The sequence below is a fragment of the Anomaloglossus baeobatrachus genome, chromosome 4 (genome assembly GCF_048569485.1).
Source record: "Anomaloglossus baeobatrachus isolate aAnoBae1 chromosome 4, aAnoBae1.hap1, whole genome shotgun sequence".
In the NCBI taxonomy this organism is placed as follows: Eukaryota; Metazoa; Chordata; class Amphibia; order Anura; family Aromobatidae; genus Anomaloglossus; species Anomaloglossus baeobatrachus.
In genome coordinates, this window is record NC_134356.1 from 265,452,402 (window position 1) to 265,476,124 (window position 23,723).

The 23,723-nt window shown below is 42.9% G+C and overlaps 1 protein-coding gene across 1 annotated transcript in view; it reads right to left on the bottom strand.

The window, feature by feature from the left end:
• Positions 1-298: 298 nt before the first annotated feature.
• Positions 299-23,723, bottom strand: part of FGD6 (FYVE, RhoGEF and PH domain containing 6) — a 168,347-nt gene continuing 144,922 nt past the window's right edge. Inside the window, exons 19-21 of the mRNA XM_075344811.1 lie at positions 13,976-14,104; positions 10,502-10,650; positions 299-626 (exon numbers count right to left, since the gene is read on the bottom strand). Coding sequence (XP_075200926.1) covers positions 590-626; positions 10,502-10,650; positions 13,976-14,104 — 315 coding nt within the window. The 3' untranslated portion in view covers positions 299-589. The remainder of the gene's footprint in view (positions 627-10,501; positions 10,651-13,975; positions 14,105-23,723) is intronic.

Sequence of the window (23,723 nt, forward strand, 5' to 3'; positions counted from 1 at the left end):
GAGTTGTCAAGCGACAGCCTCACAATCTTAATGATTTAGAGATGATCTGCAAAGAGGAGTGGACCAAAATTCTGTATCTTTCTCTTCCACTAGTGCAATAAACAGGCATGTCAGTACCATTTTATCCAACAGGTTTAGTCTGATATTAATTTTGGTACCATGAACTCGAAAGATGCACGAAGTCAGTATGCTGGAGAAGGCCAGTACACTGCCTTTTTTTTTTACCTGACTTGGGATTAATTAGGTTGAAATTATCACAGCGTTTGATGGCACAAATCACACACACACACAAATACAATTGAATTTTCAAACATTTATGTAAAATACAATATCTATAAAAACATTGACAGTCCAATAAAATATTTCTATATATGTACAAGATGTCAGTCTCACAAGTATCTGAACTACTGGTAAACATGTTATGGAATCAAATCTGTGAATTAATAAATAATGTATACACAAAGTTAAAAAAACTAATATACAAACATGTAAAAAGACTGTAAAAACCGGATATGAGTAATTGTGAAAACATACAAAATAATCCAAAACATTATGGCTGTAGTGTTCTCTGCACAAGATGATGTTGACTTTACAATACTGTTGCATCTTGAAAGGCTTCAATCCACCTAGGGGACAGGAAACAAAAAGCAAAGGTCACTTCTCCATATCATAATGTGGAAAGTTCCCATAGGTCGTGTCATCATCATGGGTTCATATGGCCATCAATGAATTTTATGCAGATCAACATCCTAAAAGCAGCTAAATACTAATGGGAACCTGACAGCTGATTCATGCTGCCTGAACTACAGGCAAGATGGCTCAGAGTACGGCTCTGTTATTTCAGCCAGGTGTATTTTATTCTGAAAGGCTGAGGAGTTTCAGAGAAGTCATACATTTAAAAGCCAGCCAGGAACAATGCCATGCAAGTGAATAATCCAAGAAAGGTCCGCAGTGTTTTTACCCTGTCCGGCTACTCATACTTAACAGCTTTACATACAAGTAGGAGGAGACCTCTTACTCCTACCTGCCTCTTGGACTACCGTTTTTTACGTCGTATAAGACTACTTTTTAACACCTGAAAATCTTTTCAAAAGTCGGGGGTCGTCTTATACGGCGGTGCACGGTGCCGTCACACTGCAGTTATTTACACACCATAAAAGATATTCTCACCTGTCCTCCATTCCAGCGGTGCCTCCAGCTGCTTCTTGCAGTCCGCAGGCACACAGACCCCTCCGTGATCGCGTCCGGTGCACGGAGCGGCCGCAGGAGGATGTCGTCATGTCGCGTTTGAAGAGCCCCTGAGGTGCGTAAACAGTAGAGCTCACCCACATGTGACCCAATTTAAAAAACTAGACACCTCAAGGAATGTTTCTAGATTTTTTTGAGCATCTTGAAACCTCAGGCGCTTCACAGAATTTTATAGCCGTGAAAATAAAAAAAAAATTTTTGTCATCATAAAATTTTAACTTCCACCAAATACCATTGTGAATAAAAAGGTAAATCAGGAGAAAATGCACTGTACAATTTGTTGTGCAATTTCTCCCAAGTTCGCCAATACCTCCCATGTGGTAGAAAATCTACAGTTTGGTAATACGGCAGGGCTCGGAAGGGAAGGAAAGCTATTTGACTTTTAGAATGCTAAACTAGCTGCAATGGTTAACGGACGCCATGTCTTGTTTGGCGAGCCCCTGATATGCCCTAAATAGTGGCGCTCCCCCACAAGTAACCACATTTTGGAAACTAGACACCTCAAGGAATTTATCTAAATGGTTGGTAAGCACCTTGAACCTTCAGCTGCTTCACAGATATTTATAACAATGTGCACTGAAAATGGAGAAAAAAAAAATATAAATACATTTTTAAAGGGAATTTGTCAGGAGCAATATGCACCCTGAACCACGAGCAGTTCTGGGTGCATATTGCTAGTCCCTGCACATACTGGCATAGTTAAAGGGATATATAGAAAAGGTATTTCTAAAGATCTTTTATCTTATTCTAATGAGCGCAGGGCCTAGTCTCAAGGGCGTTAAATCCTGCGACTAGCCGCCCACGTAACATGTAAGCACGCCCACAGGGGCATACTAACATGCTATTCAATTCAGCATCACCAGCGTGTTCGTTGTGACCGCACTTCTAAATGCCGGGCACCTACAGTCATGCGCAGTATGAAGCCAGGTTTATGTGTCCCGGCTTCAGAGAGGTCTACTACGCTTGACTGGAACTGCCGGTCATTCAGAAGTGCGAACACAGGTACGCGCGGCACCGCAGCATTGAATAGCATGTTAGCACGCCCACTGGGGTGTACCAACATGCTAAGAGGGCGAACTAGTCGGGGACTATAACGCCCTTGGGACTAGTCCCCGCACTCATTAGGAGAAGATAAAAGATCTTTAGAAATTGTTTTTCTAAAGATCCCTTTATCTATGCTACTAGATACAGGGACAGTTAGGCATGGATTAAAAATATCTACCCAGAACTGCTCATGGTTTGGGTGCATATTGCACCTGACAGGTTCCCTTTAACCTAAAGATTTTTTTTTTTTTGCTTTAACCTCAAATGTTTCAAATTTACTTCGTTAACAGGAGGTAATGGACCATACAATTTGTTGTGTATTTCTCCTGAATATGCCAGTAGCCAATATGTGGTCAAAAACTACTTTTGAGGCACAGTGTAAAGTGTAGAAGGGAAGGAGCGCCATATTGGAGTGCAGATTTAGTTGGAATGGTTTGCAGGTGCCATGTCCCATTGGCAACGCCCCTGAAGTACCAGAACAGCGGAAATCCTCCACAAGCAACCCCATTTTACAAACTTCAACCCTCAATGAAATCACCCAGGGGTCTATTGAGCATATTGACCCTACAGGTGAGTCACAAAATGTTATACTATTGGGCGGTGAAGAAAATATAACTACATTTTTCCACTAAAATAGTGTTAACCCCCCAAAAAAGCCCCAAAATGTGTTACACAATTTCTCTTGAATGTGGCAATACCCCATACGTGACTGTACAGTACATTGGTTTTATGCACATTGTGGAGCTTAGAAGGTGTGTGTGTGTGTGTGTGTGTGTGTGTGTGTGTGTGTGTGTGTGTGTGTGTGTGTGTGTGTGTGGTGGTGGGAAGGGGGTGTCTGCTGCATTTTGACAGAGCCTGTGTGTTACCAGTAACGTGGAAACCTCCTATATTTGCCTTAACAAATGGCGGACCTGAGTGGGTACGTGTGTTTTTGTTTGATGGATTGAATGCTATTTTGTGGCAATTTGGATACAGAATATTTTGTATGAGGTCACCATTCTCCCATGCTCTATGCTGAGCACTTACAACAGGGTTTCCATCTATATCTCCAAAATACATGATTCAAGTGAAACCTCCAACGAATCCATTTGCTAATTAAGCAACAGAGTAAAGGGCACTTTACACACTATAATAAATCTTACGATGTGTCGGCGGGGTCACGTCGTAAGTGACGCACATCCGGCATCGTAAGTATGATTGTAGCGTGTAAAACCTTCGTGCAATTACGATTGAACGAAAATCCGTTCATCGCATGCACGTCGTTCATTCCTCAAAAATTGAACGTGCGGTTGTGCAATGTTCCCGAGGCAGCACACATCGCAGTGTGTGACACCCCGGGAACATTGAACAACAGCTTACCTGCGTCCTTGGCTCCCGCCGACAATGTGGAAGGAAGGAGGTGGGTGGGATGTTTACATCCCGCTCATCTCCGCCCCTCCGCTTCTATTGGCCGGCTGCCGCGTGACGTCGATGTGACGCCGAACGTCCCTCCCACTCCAGAAAGTGGACGTTCGCCACCCACATCGAGGTCATATGGTCGGGTAAGTAAGTTTCACGGGGGTTAATAGTTTGTGCGGCACATTCAACAAATTGAACGTGCCGCACATATGATGGAGGCGGTTACGATCGCATACGATATCGTATGCGAAATCGTAACATGTAAAGCAGGCTTTTCTCCAGACTCTGGTCTCTGTTCCTCGGTGTCTTTCTTTTCAATGCTGAATTGTTGACAACAGCACTTTGGTGCACATCTGAAAAGAGGAGTAAAAAGATGGACACCGCCGGACCACAGGCCAGAAAGGAGTTCAAAGTGACTCCCTCTACCTAATTACAGTGAATTTTCCACTGAGAATTTTGACTTAACCACATTTTTCAGAGATTTCCACGTAATCCCAGTGTAAGCACTCAGTGTAGAGCGCAGGATAAATATGAGCCGAGCCATACTGCGATCTTTTAGAGGCAGAATGAATACATCAAGAGCAGGTGAAGAATTGGCTTTATTTATTTTTTATGCCATTCACCTTGTGGCATAAGTAATTAGGTGGCTTTATTCCTCAGGTCAGTGCGATTCCAGATTTATATAGTTTTTGTTGGGTTTGGCGACTATCACACTAAAAACATTTTTTTTTTAGAAAATAAAGGTTTATTTGAATCACCAGATCTTTAAAGCTATAGTTTTTTTATTTTTCTTCTGACAGTGTCATGAGAGGGCTTGTTTTTTGCAGGATGAGTTGGAGTGTTTATTGGTATTATTTTGGGACAAATAATATTGATTGCTTTATACAGTGGAACCTTGGTTAACGAGAACAATCCATTCAGGGAGTGTGCTTGTTAACCAAGTTACTCGTTCAAGCCACAAGGCAAGCCGCATGGCGTTTTTTCTGGATGACCTGTGATCTTTTTAAATATTGAAATAAAGCTTCCAAGTTTTACCATACAGTATTGGTGCAGAGTCCCATCCCTTCATCCCTTTTTCTGCTGTCTTGGACTACGGACCTGCCTGTCCGGGGGATTGCGGGCATCCATTCCAGCCTGGAGGTTATCACACGGGTGAGCTGAAACCTATATATTTTCACTCGTTCAGCAAAGCAATATTTCCCATAGGAAATCATTGCAATGCAAACAATTCTTTCCACAACTTGTTAAAATATCCCATCCTGGTCCCCTATTGTGCCATCACACACACACACACACACACACACACACACACACACACACACACACACACACACACACACACACACACACACACACACACACACACACTATTCTCACCTTACCTTTCGTTCCATCCCCGGCCTCCTGGATCTTGCAGTTTGCCGGTACAAGATGTGTATTGGGTAACCATCGCAACAAGGGAGGAACTTCTGCTGTCAGCCACTACTCAAAGGCAGGAGTCGCTTGCCTCTGATTGGCCAGTGCACTGCCTTTGAGTAGTGGCTGACAGCGGAAGTTCCTCCCTTGTTGCGATGGTTCCCCGGTACACATCCTGTAGCGGCGAACTACAAGAACAATGGGGCCGGTGAATGAATGGAAGGTAAGGTGAGTATAATATGTGTGTGTGCGCGTGCGTGCGTGTTTGTATGTTTGTGCATGCTTGTGTGGACTGCAAGAGCGGGTTAGAGCGTGGTGGATGTATGGAATCAGAAGTGTGTGCAATGAGTATTTTGCTCGTACGGCAAAGCTTACTCGTAAACGGAGTTAGAAATTTACAGCAAACTTTGCTCATTAAGCGAAATACTCGCTAACTGGGTTTCTCATTAACCCCTTAACGACCGCGGGCAGTAATATTATATCCTAGCGGTCATAACGTTACTGCCCGCAGTCTGCCGGCGGCAGCAGAACGCGATCAGCGCACATCTCAGCTGATTTTCACAGCTGAGATGTGTGCCTGCTAGGCACGAGCAGAATCGTTATCTGCTCGTGCCGTTTAACCCCTGAAATGGCGCTGTCAATATGTGACAGCGTCATTATAATCGCGATCAAGTTTTATTTACCGCCCGATACAGGAAGTCACGTGACGTGATCACGTGACTTCCGGTGGTTGTCATGGTAGCACAGGGTCATGTGATGACTCCTGTACTACACATGAATTACTTTCAGTTTCACTTGGCCCGGAGCCCAGTGAAGCAGAAAGTGACCGTATCTGCTGTTTACAGCTGTATAGCTGTGATCAGCAGATAGTGCAGAGCGATCGGATTGCTGATCGCTATAGCCCCCTAGGGGGACTAGTAAAATTTAAAAAAAAAAAAAAAAAAACCAAAAAGAAGTTCAAATCACCCTCCTTTTGACCCATTGAAAATTTAAGGGTTAAAGAAATAAAAAACACACATTTGGTATCGCCGCGTTCAGAAACGCCCGATCAAAATATAAAATCAATTCATGTGATCAGTAAACGGCGTAGCGACAAAAAAATTCAAAACGCCAAAATGACGATTTTTTGTCGCCACAACTTTTGCGCAAAATGCAATAACAGGCGATCAAAACGTAGCAACTGCGCAAAAATGGTACCGTTAAAACAGTCAGCTCAAGATGCAAAAAATAAGTAGTCACTGAGCCATAAATCCCGAAAAATGAGAACGCTACGGGTCACAGAATATGGCGTAAAACGTGCGCCACTTTTTTCAGACAAACTCCCGATCTTATTTTAACACCTTATATAAAAGTAAACCTATACATGTTTGGTGTCTACGAACTCGCACTGACCTGAGGCAGCACACTGACTCATCAGTTTTACCATATAGTGAACACAGTGAATAAAATCTCAAAAACAATCGTGCTATCGCACTTTTTTGCAATTTTTCTGCATTTGGATTTTGTTTCCCGTTTTCCAGTACACTAGATGGTAAAACTTATGGTTTAATTTAAAAGTACAGCTCGGTCCGCAAAAAATGAGCCCTCACATGACCATATTGACTGAAAAATAAAAAAGTTAAGTGTCTCAGAAGAATGGCGAAAAAAAAAAACGGAAAGCGAAAAATCGGCCGGTCGTGAAGGGGTTAAGAGAGGTTCCACTGTATTCTTGAGGCAGACTCATGAAAAAACAGCAATTCATGAAGTGTTTGGGTTTTTTTTTACGCCATTCACTGCGTCCTAAAAGTAATGAGATAGCTTTATTCTCTGGGTCAGTAACATTACAGCGATACCACATTTATAGTTATATATATATATATATATATATATATATATATATATATATATATATATATATATATACACACACACAAACACACAAACACACACACACACACACATACCGTATTTTTCGCTTTTTAAGACGCACCTGATTATAAGACGCACCTGATTATAAGACGCACCTGATTATAAGACGCACCCCCAAATTTGGTGAAGGAAAAGAGAATTTATTTTTTTTTAATGTTAAGTGGGGTCCATCTTATAATGCCAGTGTCCCTCTAACAAATCATATAGGGTATATGTCCCTCATAGCCCCCCATCCTAAAATTAGCCCCTTTAATCTGGATATGGCCCCCTTATATTGAATATAGCCCCCTTGTGGATTGCACACGTTCCCTGTGCTGCCTATGGCCCCCTATGGATTGCATGCATTCCCCTGTGCTGCCTATGGCCCCCTATGGATTGCATACGTTTCCCTGTGCTGCCTATGGCCCCCTATGGATTGCATACATTCCCCTGTGCTGCCTATGGCCTCCTATGGATTGCATACATTCCCCTGTGCTGCCTATGGTCCCCTATGGATTGCATATGTTCCCCTGTGCTGCCTATGGCCCCCTATGGATTGCACATGTTCCCCCTGTGTTAGATATCGCCCCCATGGTGCTGCCCATGGCCCCTATATAGATCGCACAATTCGCTCTGTGTTAGATATCGCCCCCATGGTGCTGCCCATTGCCCCTATAGATTGCACAAGTCCCCCTGTGTTAGATATCGCCCCCAGGCTGCTGCCTATAGTAAAATAAGACTCTTTCCTTACCTCCTCCAGCGCTGATCTCCCTCCTGTCTCCTTCCATGCTTCTCTTCCCCCACTTCCTGGTTCTTGGTGCCGGTCATGTGATCGGCACAGCAGACTGAGATCTCTGCGTGCCTGATCACAGTGGAAGCAGGGAGACCGGGGAGAAACGCTGGATAGATATATATATATATATATATATATATCTATATCTACTCTTTTGCTGCTTTTACACCATAAAAACAAAATTAAGGAAAAAAAAGTTTTTGCATTGCTGTGTTCTGAGAGCTATAGCTTTTTTATTTTTTTAGCTGACAACTGTACAGTTATTTTTTGCGTTTTCAGCAGTACCATTTTTATTTAAATGTGACTTATCACGTTTTATTCCACTTTGTCAGCTGTATGATGAAAAGACGTTTTTTGCTACTTTTTTTTGTTCTGTTCACTAAAGGGGTTAACTAGAATGATAGTTTTATAGATGTGGTTGTTACAGACACAGCAATGCCAAATGTGTAGTTTGTTTTATTTATTTTGTTATATAAATATTGGAATATTTTTTTTCTTTTCTTTGTTCTGAGTTTTTATATACAGTGCAGACCAAAAGTTTGGACACACCTTCTCATCTCTAGAACAACTGTTAAGAGGAGACATTGTGCAGCAGGCCTTCATGGTAAAATAGCTGCTAGGAAACCACTGCTAAGGACAGGCAACAAGCAGAAGAGACTTGTTTGGACTAAAGAACACAAGGAATGAACATTAGACCAGTGGAAATCTGTGCTTTGGTCTGATGAGTCCAAATTTGAGATCTTTGGATCCAACCACCGTGTCTTTGTTGAAAAGGTGAACGGATGGACTCTATATGCCTGGTTCCCACTGTGAAGCATGGAGGAGGAGGTGTGATGGTGCTTTGCTGGTGACACTGTTGGGGATTTATTCAAAATTGAAGGCATACAGAACCAGCATGCCTACCATAGCATCTTGCAGTGGCGTGCTATTCCATCCGGTTTGCGTTTACTTGGGCCATGATTTATTTTTCAACAGGACAATGACCCCAAACACACCTCCAGGCTGTCTAGGGGCTATTTGACTAAGAAGGAGAGTGATGTAGTGCTATGCCAGATGACCTGGTCTCCACAGTCACCAGACCTGAACCCAATCGAGATGGTTTGGGGTGAGCTGGACCGCAGAGTGAAGGCAAAAGGGCCAACAAGTGCTAAGCATCTCTGGGAACTCCTTCAAGACTGTTGGAAGACCATTTCCGGTGACTACCTCTTGAAGCTCATCAAGAGAATGTCAAGAGTGTGCAAAGTAGTAATGAAAGCAAAAGGTGGCTACTTTGAAGAACCTAGAATATAAGACATATTTTCAGTTGTTTCACACTTTAAGTATTTCATTCCACATGTTTTAATTCATAGTTTTGATGCCTTCAATGTGAATCTACAATTTTCAGAGTCATGAAAATAAAGAAATCTCATTGAATTACAAGGTGTGTCCAAACTTTTGGTCCGTACTGTATATCCCAGTCGGTGATCGGGGGGGGTACAACAGTGCAGGAACCCCAGCAAGTACAATGACGTACCCTGTAAGTCATAGGTAGGGAACTCACCGACTTCCAAGACGTACAGGGTACATCAAGGGTCGAGAAGGGGTTAATCAGCTGTCATGTTCACTTTAAAGCATAACCATGTTAATTTTTATTTCATAAATCAATGGTACACATGAAGATCAGCCACTTTGAAATATATTTCAATCAGAGAAATCTGGTCCTTTCTCTGTCAGAATGGGTCATTATCAAAATTCTCAATTCTGAGGTAAAATCTGTATTCAGTGAAGACTTTCCCATTACTGAGCTAGGAGATGGCAGCTGTTACTGATGAGATTCTATGTAGATAGAAGAGGGGGCGGAGCTCTAACTAGCTCCCCCCTCTGCCTCTCACTCCTTCCCTCATAGAATCTCATCAGTAAGGCTACTTTCACACTTTCTTTGAACGGCATTTTTCTTTTTTTTTTCTCTTTACAGTTTTACCGGCAGCAGACTATTGTGAACGATCAGCTGATCACCCGGCTGCCGGGCGCTCAGCTTATCGCTCTCACATGCCGGCGGCCGGGTGCTCAGCTGATCGCTCTCAAAAGCCGGCAGCCGATCGCTCAGCTGAGCGCTCTCACATGCCGGCGGCCGGGCGCTCAGCCGAACGTTCGGCCACCGAGAGACAAAATAAAGTTTGTGATTTAGAAAGAAAAAAAAAAGCATGCGCAGTGAAATCCTATTGATAGCGCTGCTCAAAAAAAGTTACATGCAGCGTTCCTTCCGGCCGACGCAGCGTCAAAATAACGACGCTGCGTCGTCCAGCGGATGCAACGCTGACACTTGCGTTACAGTGCGTCATCCATACAAGTCTATGGAGAATAGTGCAGTGAGTTAACGGACTGCGCTATTCTCCATAGTGACGAACTGCGCTGAACGCAAGTGTCAAAGTACCCTAAGAGCTGCCATCTCCTATCTCAGTAATGGAAAAGTCTTCACTAAATATAGATTTTACCTCAGAATTGAGAATTTTGATAATGACTGATCCATTTCTCTGATAAGATCTATTACAATATGTTCTATGCAGTAAACTTTTTTCACTTATTTCATCATAATATACAAGTATAACTGGCACATTTATAGTTATTTCATTTTTTATTTTTTTTTAAACCTTTCCCTTTTTGAAAAACATAACAGCAAAATACATCAAAATGTGAAAGCCTAAAGTATAAAGCTAATGTAGCAAGATAACATACCTCTCAGTAGTATGCATATCGTCAGCTCTGAAAGCATAAAATAAAGTGTTTTTGTGCAGCAGATTAATTACTTTACTTTCAGGGACATCTTCTTTTACGACTTGAACTGTGAATCCTAGAAGAGGTTGGCTCTCCAATGCTGCAATGTCCTAGAATTATACAAGAACATTTTCATTTAAGAATGGGGATCTCTAAAGGTTTTTGACCACAATGTCTTTGAGGGCCGGGGCAGACAACCATAGATTCTCACATCCAAGAGAATCTGGCAGATTATGCAAATTACACTCTGATCAGAGATTGATTAGAGTGTCAACATAGTGTGATCTGATTCTCTCAGATGAGGGAAAGAACACAAAACGAGAAGATTGAAAACAAAAATTCTCCATTGTATGATACTGCAGAAATAGGACTGCACTCGGAGGTCATCTGAGTGCAGTTCAAGGATTTTCACACACTCATTTACTTGCATTGCCAAGTGCGATCTGAATATTGGATTACGCTTGGAAATGCAACAATTTTTTTCCTCTGGCAGAGACGCTCAAAGGTAAAAATACGACATGTGCACAGCCCCATAGATTAACACTGTTGAGAATGCAATTTGTTTTGTCAGATCACACTCAGACCAAAAAAAATGGCTGATAATGATTAAAAGCTTAGTTTTTTTGGCACACAGAAGTAGAGTAACAGGCATGTCCTTCAACCCTGCAATGTTTTGATCCCTCGAACAGATGGCATCCCAGACAACCCATTAAATAAGTATAATTTTCATTTTTCTGGAGCACACTGCTACTAGCCTCACAACTTCCTGCTTGTTAGGGGCGGGGCCCTCTGGATCTATTGACAATCCAGAACAGTGGCATGGCTGCACTGCTGGTTCGAACTGTGTAGAAGCAGAAGCAGCTTGGTCTCTGCTGCATTGGAGGAGTGCAGTTACAGAGTAGTGATTACATGCTGTATAGAAAAGAGCGTGTAACAACTGAACTCCTATCCAGGAGGCGAGCCACTGTTCATAGATTATAGAGGTAACCAGTAACCTAGGCAACGAGCAGTAAACAAAATTAAATATCTGTTCTTAAGAAGTTGCAAGTGCTTGTAGTTAAGACGTGCCTACCTAGGAATTGGCTGATAAGACAGACACCAAGAAATCCAGAAATAGTTGATACCCTAAAAACAATTATGATGTACGACAAACTGAATTCGGAGAAACATAAGGAGAAGTCCACTAAAAGATTCTTCGAAAAGTGGAGAACATTTATTGAGCAAAGCTTCACAGAAAATGAAATCACCCAAGTAATTAAAGCATTTGAACACACGTCTTGGTATTGTTTGGAAGACACTGCAGGGACACTGAAGGTAGGGAGCATCCAAAGGACCAACTGAATTGAACAAATAGGTTAGGTTGTTAAGTTAGCGTAAATTACTGTTAAGACAATTCTATGAAGATGAAATTGTTGTGACAATGAAAAAGAAAATGATGTAACAGAAGCATTGTACGATCCGGAGAAATGTTATGGAATGTAACATGTTCTCTTGTTGATGATATGTGCTTGCTGACATCAAATAAAATGTGTTTAAAAAAAAAAAAAAGTTTCAAGTTTGCTTATTTTTAAAATAATTTTTCAATTTTACCCATTTAATATAATTTCAAGGGGTTATTATTGATTTTTATAAGATAAAACTGCACTGTGCACAGTAGCATGGTATATATAATGGTTCATTAGACCAGGCCACATTCTTCCATTGCTCCAATTCTAATGGTCACATGCTCTGTGTGGGCACTTTCAGCAGTATGTTCACTGTGCGTTCTGACACCTTTCTTTTATTATAGCCGGTAGTGCTCAGAGAGTGTACTACCATGCTTGGGTGCTCCGTACTCACACTCACTCGATCAGACAAGCTTGACTCCCGCACACAGAGTGTAACTGTAGTCAATTGGGAACGCTAGCATTTCTCCCTGAGGATCTTCGGAGCGTGGTAGTGTTCCCTCATCACTACTGGCTATGATAAAAAGCGCACACACACACACTTTTTATTTTCTTTTTGTAAAGACTATCCTGTACAATCTACATTCACTGCTCTATCCTTTTTACATTGAGTTGTGGTGCCACCTACTGGTTTCCAACTTTTTAACTTCTCAGTGTTTTTAATGCACTATTTTTGTATCATCTGCTCACCTGTGCTATAAACAGTGGTGCATTGGCGCTGCTCTGTATAGCAGAATACAATCCTCCTTCATAGGAGATAGTGTTATCAGAAGTCATTGCCTACTGGAGAATAAAATTATCACCATCATGGAGTCTGAGTTCAGATGAAGATGCACAGCCTATATGTTTTGAAGATCTGTGGTTAGCTCTACAAGATGTGTGGAGCTACCTCCCTGCTAAGTTACTTCAAAATCTGTGTGCAAATGTGCCTAGAAGAATTGATGCTGTTTTGTAGACAAAGTGTGGTCACATTAAATAAGGACTTGATTTATATGCATTTATGCTGTGTTCATTTTGCATGGTGTTCACCGATTTAAAACAATACAAGCGTTAATAGTTTATTTTATATCATTCTGAGTTGTTACCATACCTGCCTAAACGTTTTGCACAGTACTGTACATTTACCATTAAAATATGCAGAAACATTTTGCCAGTTAATAAAGACAACCTTAGAAAATACACAAGCATGAATACAAGTAAAAAGTCTCAGGTCTAAATCTTACAATTCGATCCTGCTCTGCAGATACAATCACTTGCTTAAAAAACAAAACAAAAAAACAAACAAACCCAAAAACAACTGCTTAGTACTTAAAGCCAGCTTTACACACTACAATATATCTTACGATGTGTCGGCGGGGTCACGTCGTAAGTGACGCACATCAGGCATCGTAAGGTACACTATAGTGTGTAACCGCTCCGTGCGATTGCGAATGAACGGTAAAATGTTCATCGCACGCACGTCGTTCATTCCTCATGGATTGAACGTCAGGTTGTTCATCGTACCCGGGGTAGCGCACATCGCAGTGTGACACCCCGGGAACGATGAACAGATCTTACCTACGTCCTGCGGCTCCTGGCCAGCTATGCGAAAGGAAGGAGGTGGGCGGGATGTTTACGTCCCGCTCATCTCCGCCCCTCCGCTTCTATTGGCCGGCTGCCGCGTGACGTTGTGACGCCAAACGTCCCACCCACTCCAGGAAGTGGACGTTCGCCGCCCACATCGAGGTCGTATGGACGGGTAAGTATGTGTGACGGGGGTTAATCGTTTGTGCGGCACATTCAACAAATTGAACGTGCCGCACATACGATGGGGGCGGTTACGATCGCATACGATATCGTATACAGAATCGTAACATGTAAAGCTGGCTTTAAAAGCAATATTTTTTAATATTTTGAGTGCTTCAATGCTTTCTAAATAATGTGCAAACTGCTGGTTCTTTTAAGCACAGTGGTGACAGAAAAGTATGCATGAATATAAACGCCACCTTACCTCACTAGCAGCATATGTGTATAAGACTTTGTTCTTTATGACAAACCACAGTGGCTTCCAAGGCTTTTTGCTGCCTTTTGATCTATGCAGGTAACCACTCATAGTGGAATCTTCTGTGCTGGCTGACACCTGAGGATATATATACATTTACTAGAATTAGAGCACACCCAAACTTACACTGTACAGATAACAAATAGAATTTGGCTCAGAATGCAAGATAGTTACTGGAAAATTGCCCAGATAAAATTCCAGTTTTACCATCTGAATACCTTGTTAATGAGCGTGCGCGCACAAACACATGCCTGATTTCCGCTACCCTCTTGCTTCATTTCAGTAGAATGGCTGAGATTATATTGTAAACTTCAGTGAGCTCAAGACATTAAACAGAAAAGTTTCAGGTTTTGAAGTATGAAAGGAATTCCATAAAAGCCATTCCTTACTACTGGTATTATCACATTAATTTCTTCCAGCAGGACACGGGCTGAGGGTTGGTTTAAATTTTTTTTTTTTTTTTATAAAGGTAACCTTTATTATTATCGACACAGGAAACACTGTATTGTACAGAATAAAGCACAATGTCAGAACACAAGCATTGTATCGAGGAATTGTTAGCAGATCAAATCCTAAAATATAGAGCGATACAAAACTCAAGACTGTATAAACAACGATGAGAACTGTAACCGACTACTGTCGGAGGATCAACATAATATTTTTTTATACTATATAACGAGGCCACCTTAGAGAAGTAAACAAAACCGGGCCGTAAGGCTATGTGCACACGTTGCTTTTTTTTCAGCGCGGAAAAAAACGCACCCTCTGGCAGAGGGGAGAATTGTAAACAATGCTTTTTGAGAAAAACGCATCGAAAACGCATGCGTTTTTCATGCGTTTTTTTTAGGTGCGTTTTTTAAGACTTGTCAGTGTTAATAAAATTGGTTGAACACAGACCTTTGGAAAAAAAAACCTGTGATGTCATTTCCTTCTCCACATTCTGTTTGGATAAATGGGAGGGCTTGGAATGGAAGGAGCACCATTTGAATTTTGGAAAAGTTGAAATAAACTTCGCGCACCATGTCACATTAGCAGAGCCCCTTGGGTACTACGTCAGAAAACCCCCACAAGTGACCCCATTTTGGAATCTGCACCTCTCAAGGATTTTATTCAGGAGTATATTAAGCATTTTGAATCCACAGCTACTTCACCCAAAATGTTGCTGTAGCAACAATATTCTCACTTTTAGGCCCGTTTCACACGTCAGTGAAAAACACTGACGTTTTTCACTGGCGTGTAAAACACGTACATGTCACACATGGGTGGTCTAAGTGCAATCCGGGCTCCGTTCTCCGTGGCCCGTGATTGCACTCAGTAATCAACTCACCTGTGCCCGCTCCCGCTCTCCATGGTGCTGATCGCTCCCGTGGTGCAGCATCCGGCCGGCGCTGACCCCCGCAGCAGCTGCTTCCGGGTCGGCTGTGTCGTGCATCATGAATATGCACGACAATAATGAGCCGGCTCAGAAGCAGCAGGCTGCACGGGCTGCAGAGGACATCGCTGGACGCCGGGTGAGTTAAAATGATTTTTATTTTAAAAGCACGTTTTGTTCTGGCACGTGTTTCACGGACCACACCACTGCGTGGTCCGTGGAACATCAGTGATGCCAGAAAAAAATGGACATGTCTCCGTGCGGCAATCACGCACACGCGGGTACGCCGCACGGAGACACGTGCAGTGAAAAATCACTGACGTGTGAGCAGACCCATTCATTATAATGGGTCTGCGTATGTCAGTGATCCTGGTACGTTTAAAAAAAAGCACAAACGTACCAGAATCACTGACGTGTGAAACAGGCCTAAGGCTATGTGGCCATGATCCAGCGACACTGCGTCTAGTACACAGTGTCAGCCTTCCTGCAGCTGCCCATGCCCACGATTTGGGTTCAGGCTGCTGTGGACTTTAGTTCTATTCTACCTGCAGAGAGCACTCTTGTCTCCGCAGCATAAATTGACATGCTGAGGCTCGGGAAGCCACACCACCGGTCAGTTTATGCTGCGGAGAAAAGAAGCACAGTGGGCATGGAATCTCCAAAAATCCTTCAACTGTGCTTCTACTGCACAACGCAGCGTTATGGACGCAGGGAAAACACTCAGCGCCCATAACGCTGCAAACCCTGATTGTGGGCACACAGCCTAAAAAGAGTCAATGGATGAATGGATGTCAAATATATATAACGTCCCACCCCCACCTGCATATTCTAAGCTGGCACCTTTAGTACCTTTCATGTGGCACTAAAGGGTGCCTAGCTTAGTATTTATCAAAAAAAAACAATGAATAAAATGGCGTGGGGTCCCCCCTATTTTTGATAGCCAGTCAGGGTAAAGCAGACAGCTGTAGCCTGCAAACCACAGCTGGCAGCTTCATCTTGGCTGGTGATCAATTTGGAGGGCTCCCCAGGCTTTTTTTTTTTATTTATAAATAAAGAATTAAAAAAAAAAAATAACGTGGGGTCCCCCCAAATTAGATCACCAGCCAAGGTGAAGCTGACAGCTGGGGTCTGGTATTCTCAGGGTGGGAAGAGCCATGGTTATTGGACTCTTCCCAGCCTAAAAATAGCAGGCCGCAGCCGCCCCAGAAGTGGCGCATCCATTAGATGCGCCAATCCTGGCGCTTCGCCCCAACTCATCCCGCGCCCTGGTGCGTTGGCAAACGGGGTAATAAATGGTGTTGATACCAGATGTGTAATGTCACCTGGCATCAAGCCCAGCAATTAGTGATGTCACGGCGTCTATCAGATACCAGACATAACTAATTGACAGTAAACAAAAGAAAAAAAAATGACAAAAAAATTTTTATTAGAAAAAAACACTCCCCAAATCATTCCCTTGTTCTCCAATTTAATCAAAAAATTTGAAAAAAAAATGGGTCCGCAGAAATCCATTTGGACGTCCGTCGCCTCTGGACCTTCTAGAATATGGGGGCACGTTCAGGGAACGTATCCCCTATTTTCTAGGAGGGCAGACCCTCCATTTGAGGAGAGTGGGTGCCAAAAATCTGCACCCACTCTCCCCGGGTCACAGCTGCAGAGTGCGAGCAGCCAGCACAGCTCTCTGAACACAGTGCTGACTGTCAGCTGATCTGCACATGTGACCGGCCAGCGTGCACTGTGAAGGAGGAGGGGGCCGCGGGGGATCAGCGCTGCGACCGGACAGGTAAGGGGGAATACCGGGGGGGAATAGGGGGTGACCTGGCAGGGCCTGGGGGGCATTTTTCTGTCGCATGTCTCAAGGCACATGCGACAGAAATCAATGAAGCATGGCGGCCGGTGCGCTACTGTGCGCGCGGCCATGTTGGATTTTCGGGAGGGGGGTCGTGGCGGGCACTTTGGCGACACCGGGGGCTTTCCAGGACTTTGCCAGGAAGTGAGGTCAACAGGAAACCTCTTGACCTCACTTCCAGGTAAATGCCTGCGTTCTGGCATGCCGACAAAGCCCGCGGACCGCAACAAAAAAGCAGCTCACTGCGGTGTAGCTGCGTTCTGACCCACATCATTGATTTAATGGGGGAGAGAACGCAGCCACACCGCACAAAAGAAGTGACATGCTGCTTTTCTTTCCGCACCGATTTTTGGCATCCAAAACGCTGCGTTTAGAAACACAGCGTGTGCAATGATTTTTCGGCTTTCTCATACACTTTGCTGGGAAAGCTGAACGCATGCAATTTGCCACTGAAACGCTGCGGTTCTAAACGCAGCGTTTCCGCGGTAAAAAACGCAACGTGTGCACACAGCCTAACTCAAGTGTGAGTTGGCAGAATAGAAGATACTTCGTAAAACATGAACAAGAAAGAAAAAGAGAAAAGAAAGTCAGAAGAAAAAGGTGGGAGGGTTGGGGTCAAAAAGGGTAGATGAATTTGTCAGGATGGAGGAGGGTGTGGGTGTGGGTGTGGGGGGGGGGGTTGAAGGTTCCAAACACTGACAGTGCAAATTCAACCTGTCTCCAACAGTGAAAAGTAATCAGATCCCTTAGAACTTGGTATAACTGGACAGAGTTTAACAAACCGGTCTTGAGAGTTGTGAATTATGGAAGGGAGGTGTTCGAGCAACATAGTCTCATTTATCCTGGCGAACCACATTGCCATCGTAGGAGGGTTATCTTTTTTCCACAAGCGAGGTATGCAAGTTCTGGCTGCCGTGATTAAGTGTCGTAGTAAGGAATTCTTGCACTTTTTCATTGAGATGTCACAATGATGTAAAAGGACAAGGGCCGGATCCAGAGCGGTGGTCAAGCTAGTAACTTTATGTATAACGGTTTGTACATTCTCCCAAAAACAGGGCAAGGCGCCTACATGACCAGAAAATATGCATCAGATTACCATCCTCCTCATCACATCTCCAACAGAGTTCTTCTGGCAAGATTGAGTGCAGTCTAGTAGGAACTCTGTACCATCTGGTGAGCAACTTAAAACTCGCTTCCTGATCACGGGACGAGATGGAGGATCGATAGGTCAGAGAACATATCTTTTCCCATTGGGCCTCAGAAAACTGGATTTGAAGATCGTCCTCCCATTGTGATTGAAATTTGGTTTTAGTGTTCCCAGTGGGTGTGTTAATAAGATTATATGCCATAGAAAGGGTATGTCTAATGGGACCCGTGCTTATACATTCCTTTTCAAAAGGTGTCAGAGTTAGAAAAATGGGATCTAGGAGGAAGAGATTTCAAGAAATGTGTCAATTGGTTGGCTCTCCATACATCGAGGGCACAGGGAGTTTGGGAGCTCATAAGTTGCTCCATTGTTGGCCAGGCGTTTCCACTACCAAAGTGCAGCACTCTGTGATAGCCCTCTCTCATAATTGACCGGAAAATGCAGTCTTCTACCCCCGGCGGAAAAAGCAGATTTCCCAGAACCGGAAACAATGAGGACGATTGGGGGAGTATGTGTGATCTAATGAATGGATTATCGCAACATGCCAAAGTAGCCCGGATTGTGGGGTGATCGCTCAGATGTTTTACTCTGCTGGAACCCACCCATGGAATGCCCGGTAAATACACATCTGTGAAGTCCTGTTCCACTCCTACCCAGGCCTTCATCTCACCGTTCCTACACCAGTCCACAATTCTGGAAAGATGAGTAGCTAAGTAATATGATTTGAAATTAGGAAGTGCAGTCTCTGCAGCCTTCTTGGAGCGGTGCACGATCTTTCTGCTAATTCGTGGTGGTTTGTCTGCCCAGATGAATTTAGTTTGGATTCATGTGAGGCTTTTAAAGAATGATGAAGGGACCATAATTGGGAGGGCTTGAAGGATATATAAGATCCTGGGAAGGATGTTCATTTTAAAAATTGCAATCCTCCCAAACCTTGTGAAAGTGTTCTTCCTCCACCTCGAGCAATCATTTTGAACTTCTTGTAATATCTTAGGAAAATTTAGGGAGAAGGTCTGGCGGGTGTCCCTTGGGAGCATAGTGTCTAGGTACTTGATCGTGGTTTCAATTTTTCTTTATTGAGATTTTACAAATGTAAGGACATCTATAGACAAAAGAAGAACAGACCCCACCCACGGCTATGGGGGGAAAGTATCCCCACAAAATATATTATACCTGAGATTGATTTGCTACATAGACCTGGTATTCACAAAAGACCTAACCGGTATTGCTGTAACTTTCTTGATGCCAATCCTGGATCATCAATCCATGGGGCCCAACGCTTTCCATATTTTGGAATAACATTCCCTTTTAAATAAATTAAGTTACGTATTGACTTTATTCATAAACCCCGTGACTATAGGGACCACAACGGATATCCAATATTGAGCTATTAATTTTCTTAGCCATGAACAACATATGTGACACAACTGTCTCACCATGTTCATCATTGTTCAAATTTTCAACATATCCCAGTATAAATACACTAGGAGTAGAATCTATGTGAGCTGAATAAACTCAGTTTATAATTTCCTATAATTTCCAGCACATCTGACCAAAAGGGTTCAAGATTAGGACATAACCACGCCATGTTTAATAAATTTGCAGAGTTTATTTTCCATGTTGTGCAAATAGGAGTCAGCCGGAGCCCAATGTCAAATAGGAATTGAGGCGTTCTATATACTTGATGTAACACATAGCGGGAATAATCTATGAGATTCACTAAAGGACAATTGCAGGATCCTCTCCAAAATGTCTCGCCATTGCCCTTTCTCTATAAGACCTATTACGCTTTCCCATTTTATTGTAGAAAGAGATGGATACTTTGCAAAACTAGAGCCAATAAGGCGCTGTACAATATTGAAATTGGGCCACAAGTTATGTGAATTTGCAATTCTATTTATCATATATTTAGGTATGTGGCCATGCAGTATAAGTCCCTCTGCCTGATATGTGTGTCTCAACTTAAGGTATTTATAAAATTTGGGAGTAGGTAGCCAAAACTCAGTTTGTAGTTGACAAAATTCCTTAAACTGGTCACCTACCAAAATCTGAGACACTGTGAATCCCATCTAAACCCTTCCAGTTGAGAAAATATTAGTAAGCCAACATATTTCCCAAAGTGAGATAAATGGAGTGACTACTTGCAGACCTTGCAATTCTCTAACCTTCCACTAGAGTCAATGAATATGTAGTAAAGATGGGACTGATCAAAGAGAGGTCCTGAACTTACAAGCCTCATATAACAGAGAGGACTTAAAATAATACTGAAGTAATAGATGATGTGTACCCCCTCCTCCAGAATCATCCCAACCCCTAATATGCTGAAGTTGTGCTGCCATAAAGTAGACTCACAGGTTTGGAACTGCAAGACCACAAATCATTTTGTCAACTAGCAAAGATTCTTGTCCAATTCTTAGGCGGGCTTTACACATTGCAACATCGCTACCGCTATATCGTCGGGGTCACGTCGTTAGTGACGCACATCCAGCGCCGGTAACGACATCGCAATGTGTAAATCCTAGGTGCGACGATGAACGAGCGCAAAAGCGTAAAAAAAACCCCAAAGCGCTGATCTGTGTCACATCGTTTATTGCCATAATGTCATTACTGCTGCAGATACGATGTGGTTTGTCGTTCCTGCAGCACCACACATTGCTGTGTGTGAAACCGCAGGAACTACACACATCTCCTTATGTGCGTCCACCGGCAATGCGGAAGGGAGAAGGTGGGCGGGATGTTATGTCCTGCTCATCTCCGCCCCTCCGCTTCTATTGGCCGGCCGCTTAGTGACGTCGCGGTGAAGTCGCTGTGATGGCGAACGCACCTCCCCCTTGAAGGAGGGATTGTTCGGCGGTCACAGCGACGTCGCCGACCAGGTATATGCGTGTGAAGCTGCCGTAGCGATAATGTTCGCTACGGCAGCAAGCACCAGATATCGCATGTACGACAGGGGCGGGTGCCATCGCGCTCAACATCGCTAGCAATTGCTAGCGATGTCGCAGCGTGTAAAGCACGCCTTAGAGTTTGCTTGCCCCAGATTAAATCCTTGAAGAGACAATTTAAAAAAAAATATCTTTGGGGTATCCAGATAGGGAAGTTGTGTAAAACATAGCAGTAGCGGCATCCATATCATTTTTATTAAATGACTGCGACCTACCACTGACAATGGTAATTTAGACTAGGCTCCCATTTTATGTTTAAATCTTTACCCAATCCATACAAAAAAGGAAATCTTTCATAGTCGTTTGTTTATGCAGTTATAATGATGCTCATATTTAAACTCAAACTACTCGTAATCCAGAGCTAGCATAGAAAAGACTGTTGACACCATTATCCAACGGAAGCAGGACTGATTTATTACAATTAAATCACTAAACCCAAATATCTCCCGAATCGCTCAATGGTCTCCATCGTCATGGGCAGAGTATTAGAGGCCTCTGCTAAAAATATTATTGCATCATCAGCATAAAGCACCATCTTCTCCTCTACAGTTCCCCTATGAAAAACACACTCTATACCAGGATGATGTCTAATGGTTGCAGAAACATGTTCAATGGCTAGTGGAAAGAGTAGGGGAGCTAGGTAGCAGCCCTGTCTGGTACCACCGGCCAATTCAAAAGCTGGAGAAGGCTAGTCTGGCTACTGCCTTCCCGTACAACCACTTTATACAAGTGATGAAAGTAGAACCCATAACAGACTATTCTAGCATTGCTCACAAGAATTCCCATTCAATGGAATTAAACATCTTGGCCGCATCCAGTGAACACATGGCTCTATCTACTGCATTCTTAACTAGTAGCTGAAGGTTAAGATAAAATCTGTGGGTGTTAATAGCTGTGGATCTAGCAGGCATAAAGCTTGACTGACCAATATGTACTAAACTAGTAATAACCTTGTTAAGCCTGATGGCCAATACTTTAGATATAAACTTAATATCTGAGGTCAACAGGGATATGGGCCAAGAAGAGTGAGGGAGTAGTAGTGGATCTTGGCTTGGCACAGGCTTGACTATAACCACTATGGGTAAGTTCACACAGTGCGTTTTTCGCGGCGTTTTTTGCACGTTTTTGGCCTCAAAACTGCATGACTTTGCTTCCCCAGCAAAGTCTATGAGTTTTCATTTTTGCTGTCCGCACACAACTTTTTTTTTAAGCTGCGTTTTTGAGCTTAAAAAAATAAAATGGACATGTCAATTCTTTCCTGCGTTTTTCTGCGTTTTCCCCCCATACAATGCATTGGAAAAACGCAGCAAAACGCAGCCAAAACCGCACCAAATCGTGGTAAAAACGCATGGTTTGCCGCGTTTTTTTTGACGCGGGTGCGTTTTTGTGCGTTTTTAGCGGCCAAAACGCACAAAAACGCAGCGTAAAAAAACCGCAGCGTGTGCATGTAGCCTATCACTGCTTTTTGCATTGAGCTAGTAAGTGCCACCCTTAAAAGCCTCTTGAAAAGTACTTAATTGTGGTGACAAGATATCCCTACATTTCTTATAAACCTTTATAGGAAGCCTGTCTGAGCCCGGTGACTTATGATTAGCCATAGAGGTGACTGCCAGTTGAATTTGATCAAGCTGGAGAGGGTTATTTAAATAATTGTGGTCAGTCTTTGACAATCCGAGGAGATCAATCTCATCCAAATATGTCTAAATTTGTTCTTTATCATTAAATTACTTATTGATTCAAAAGGTCTTGATAAAATTTCGCAAAAATGTTTTCTATCCATCAGGTTGGTTGACTAATGTACGCTCTTTGTCCCTTAAAGCCCCTATATACACATATACTGATAAAATGCAGAAGAAAAAAACAAAAAATCACCTTCACATTATAACAAATATAAAATGGCAGTGGTATAACAAGTCAAGCATAAAAGTGAGTAATAACGGTATTATAATCAGAACGATGTGGTATATTTTGAAACATTTATTCCCAAAAAACAGACAACAGGAAATCACAATTCCATCTGCTATGGACAGATGAAAGAAGACACCAAGTCCATCCGCAACTAAGCAAAGAGCAGATAAGAACTGTTCAAAGAGTAAACATTCCTTGGGAGCCTACCATTAAAGAATAGACCGGATACATAGTTCCACTGGGCCGTGGGTAAATAAATGTAGTAAATGGCTCCAACAGTCAGATAGCCACCGATGGCACATTTCTTATAATAAGAAACATCAACTTTGCAAATTACAGCTAAGCCTCTGCTCATTCTGATCCATCCAGTGGAGCGCCTCCTAAGGATGATCAAAGAAAAGACTCTCCCAGAGCAGCAACTCTGAATTTTGCTTGACATAGCACAGAATAAGAGATTTGCAAATTGCGCAAGTGACGCT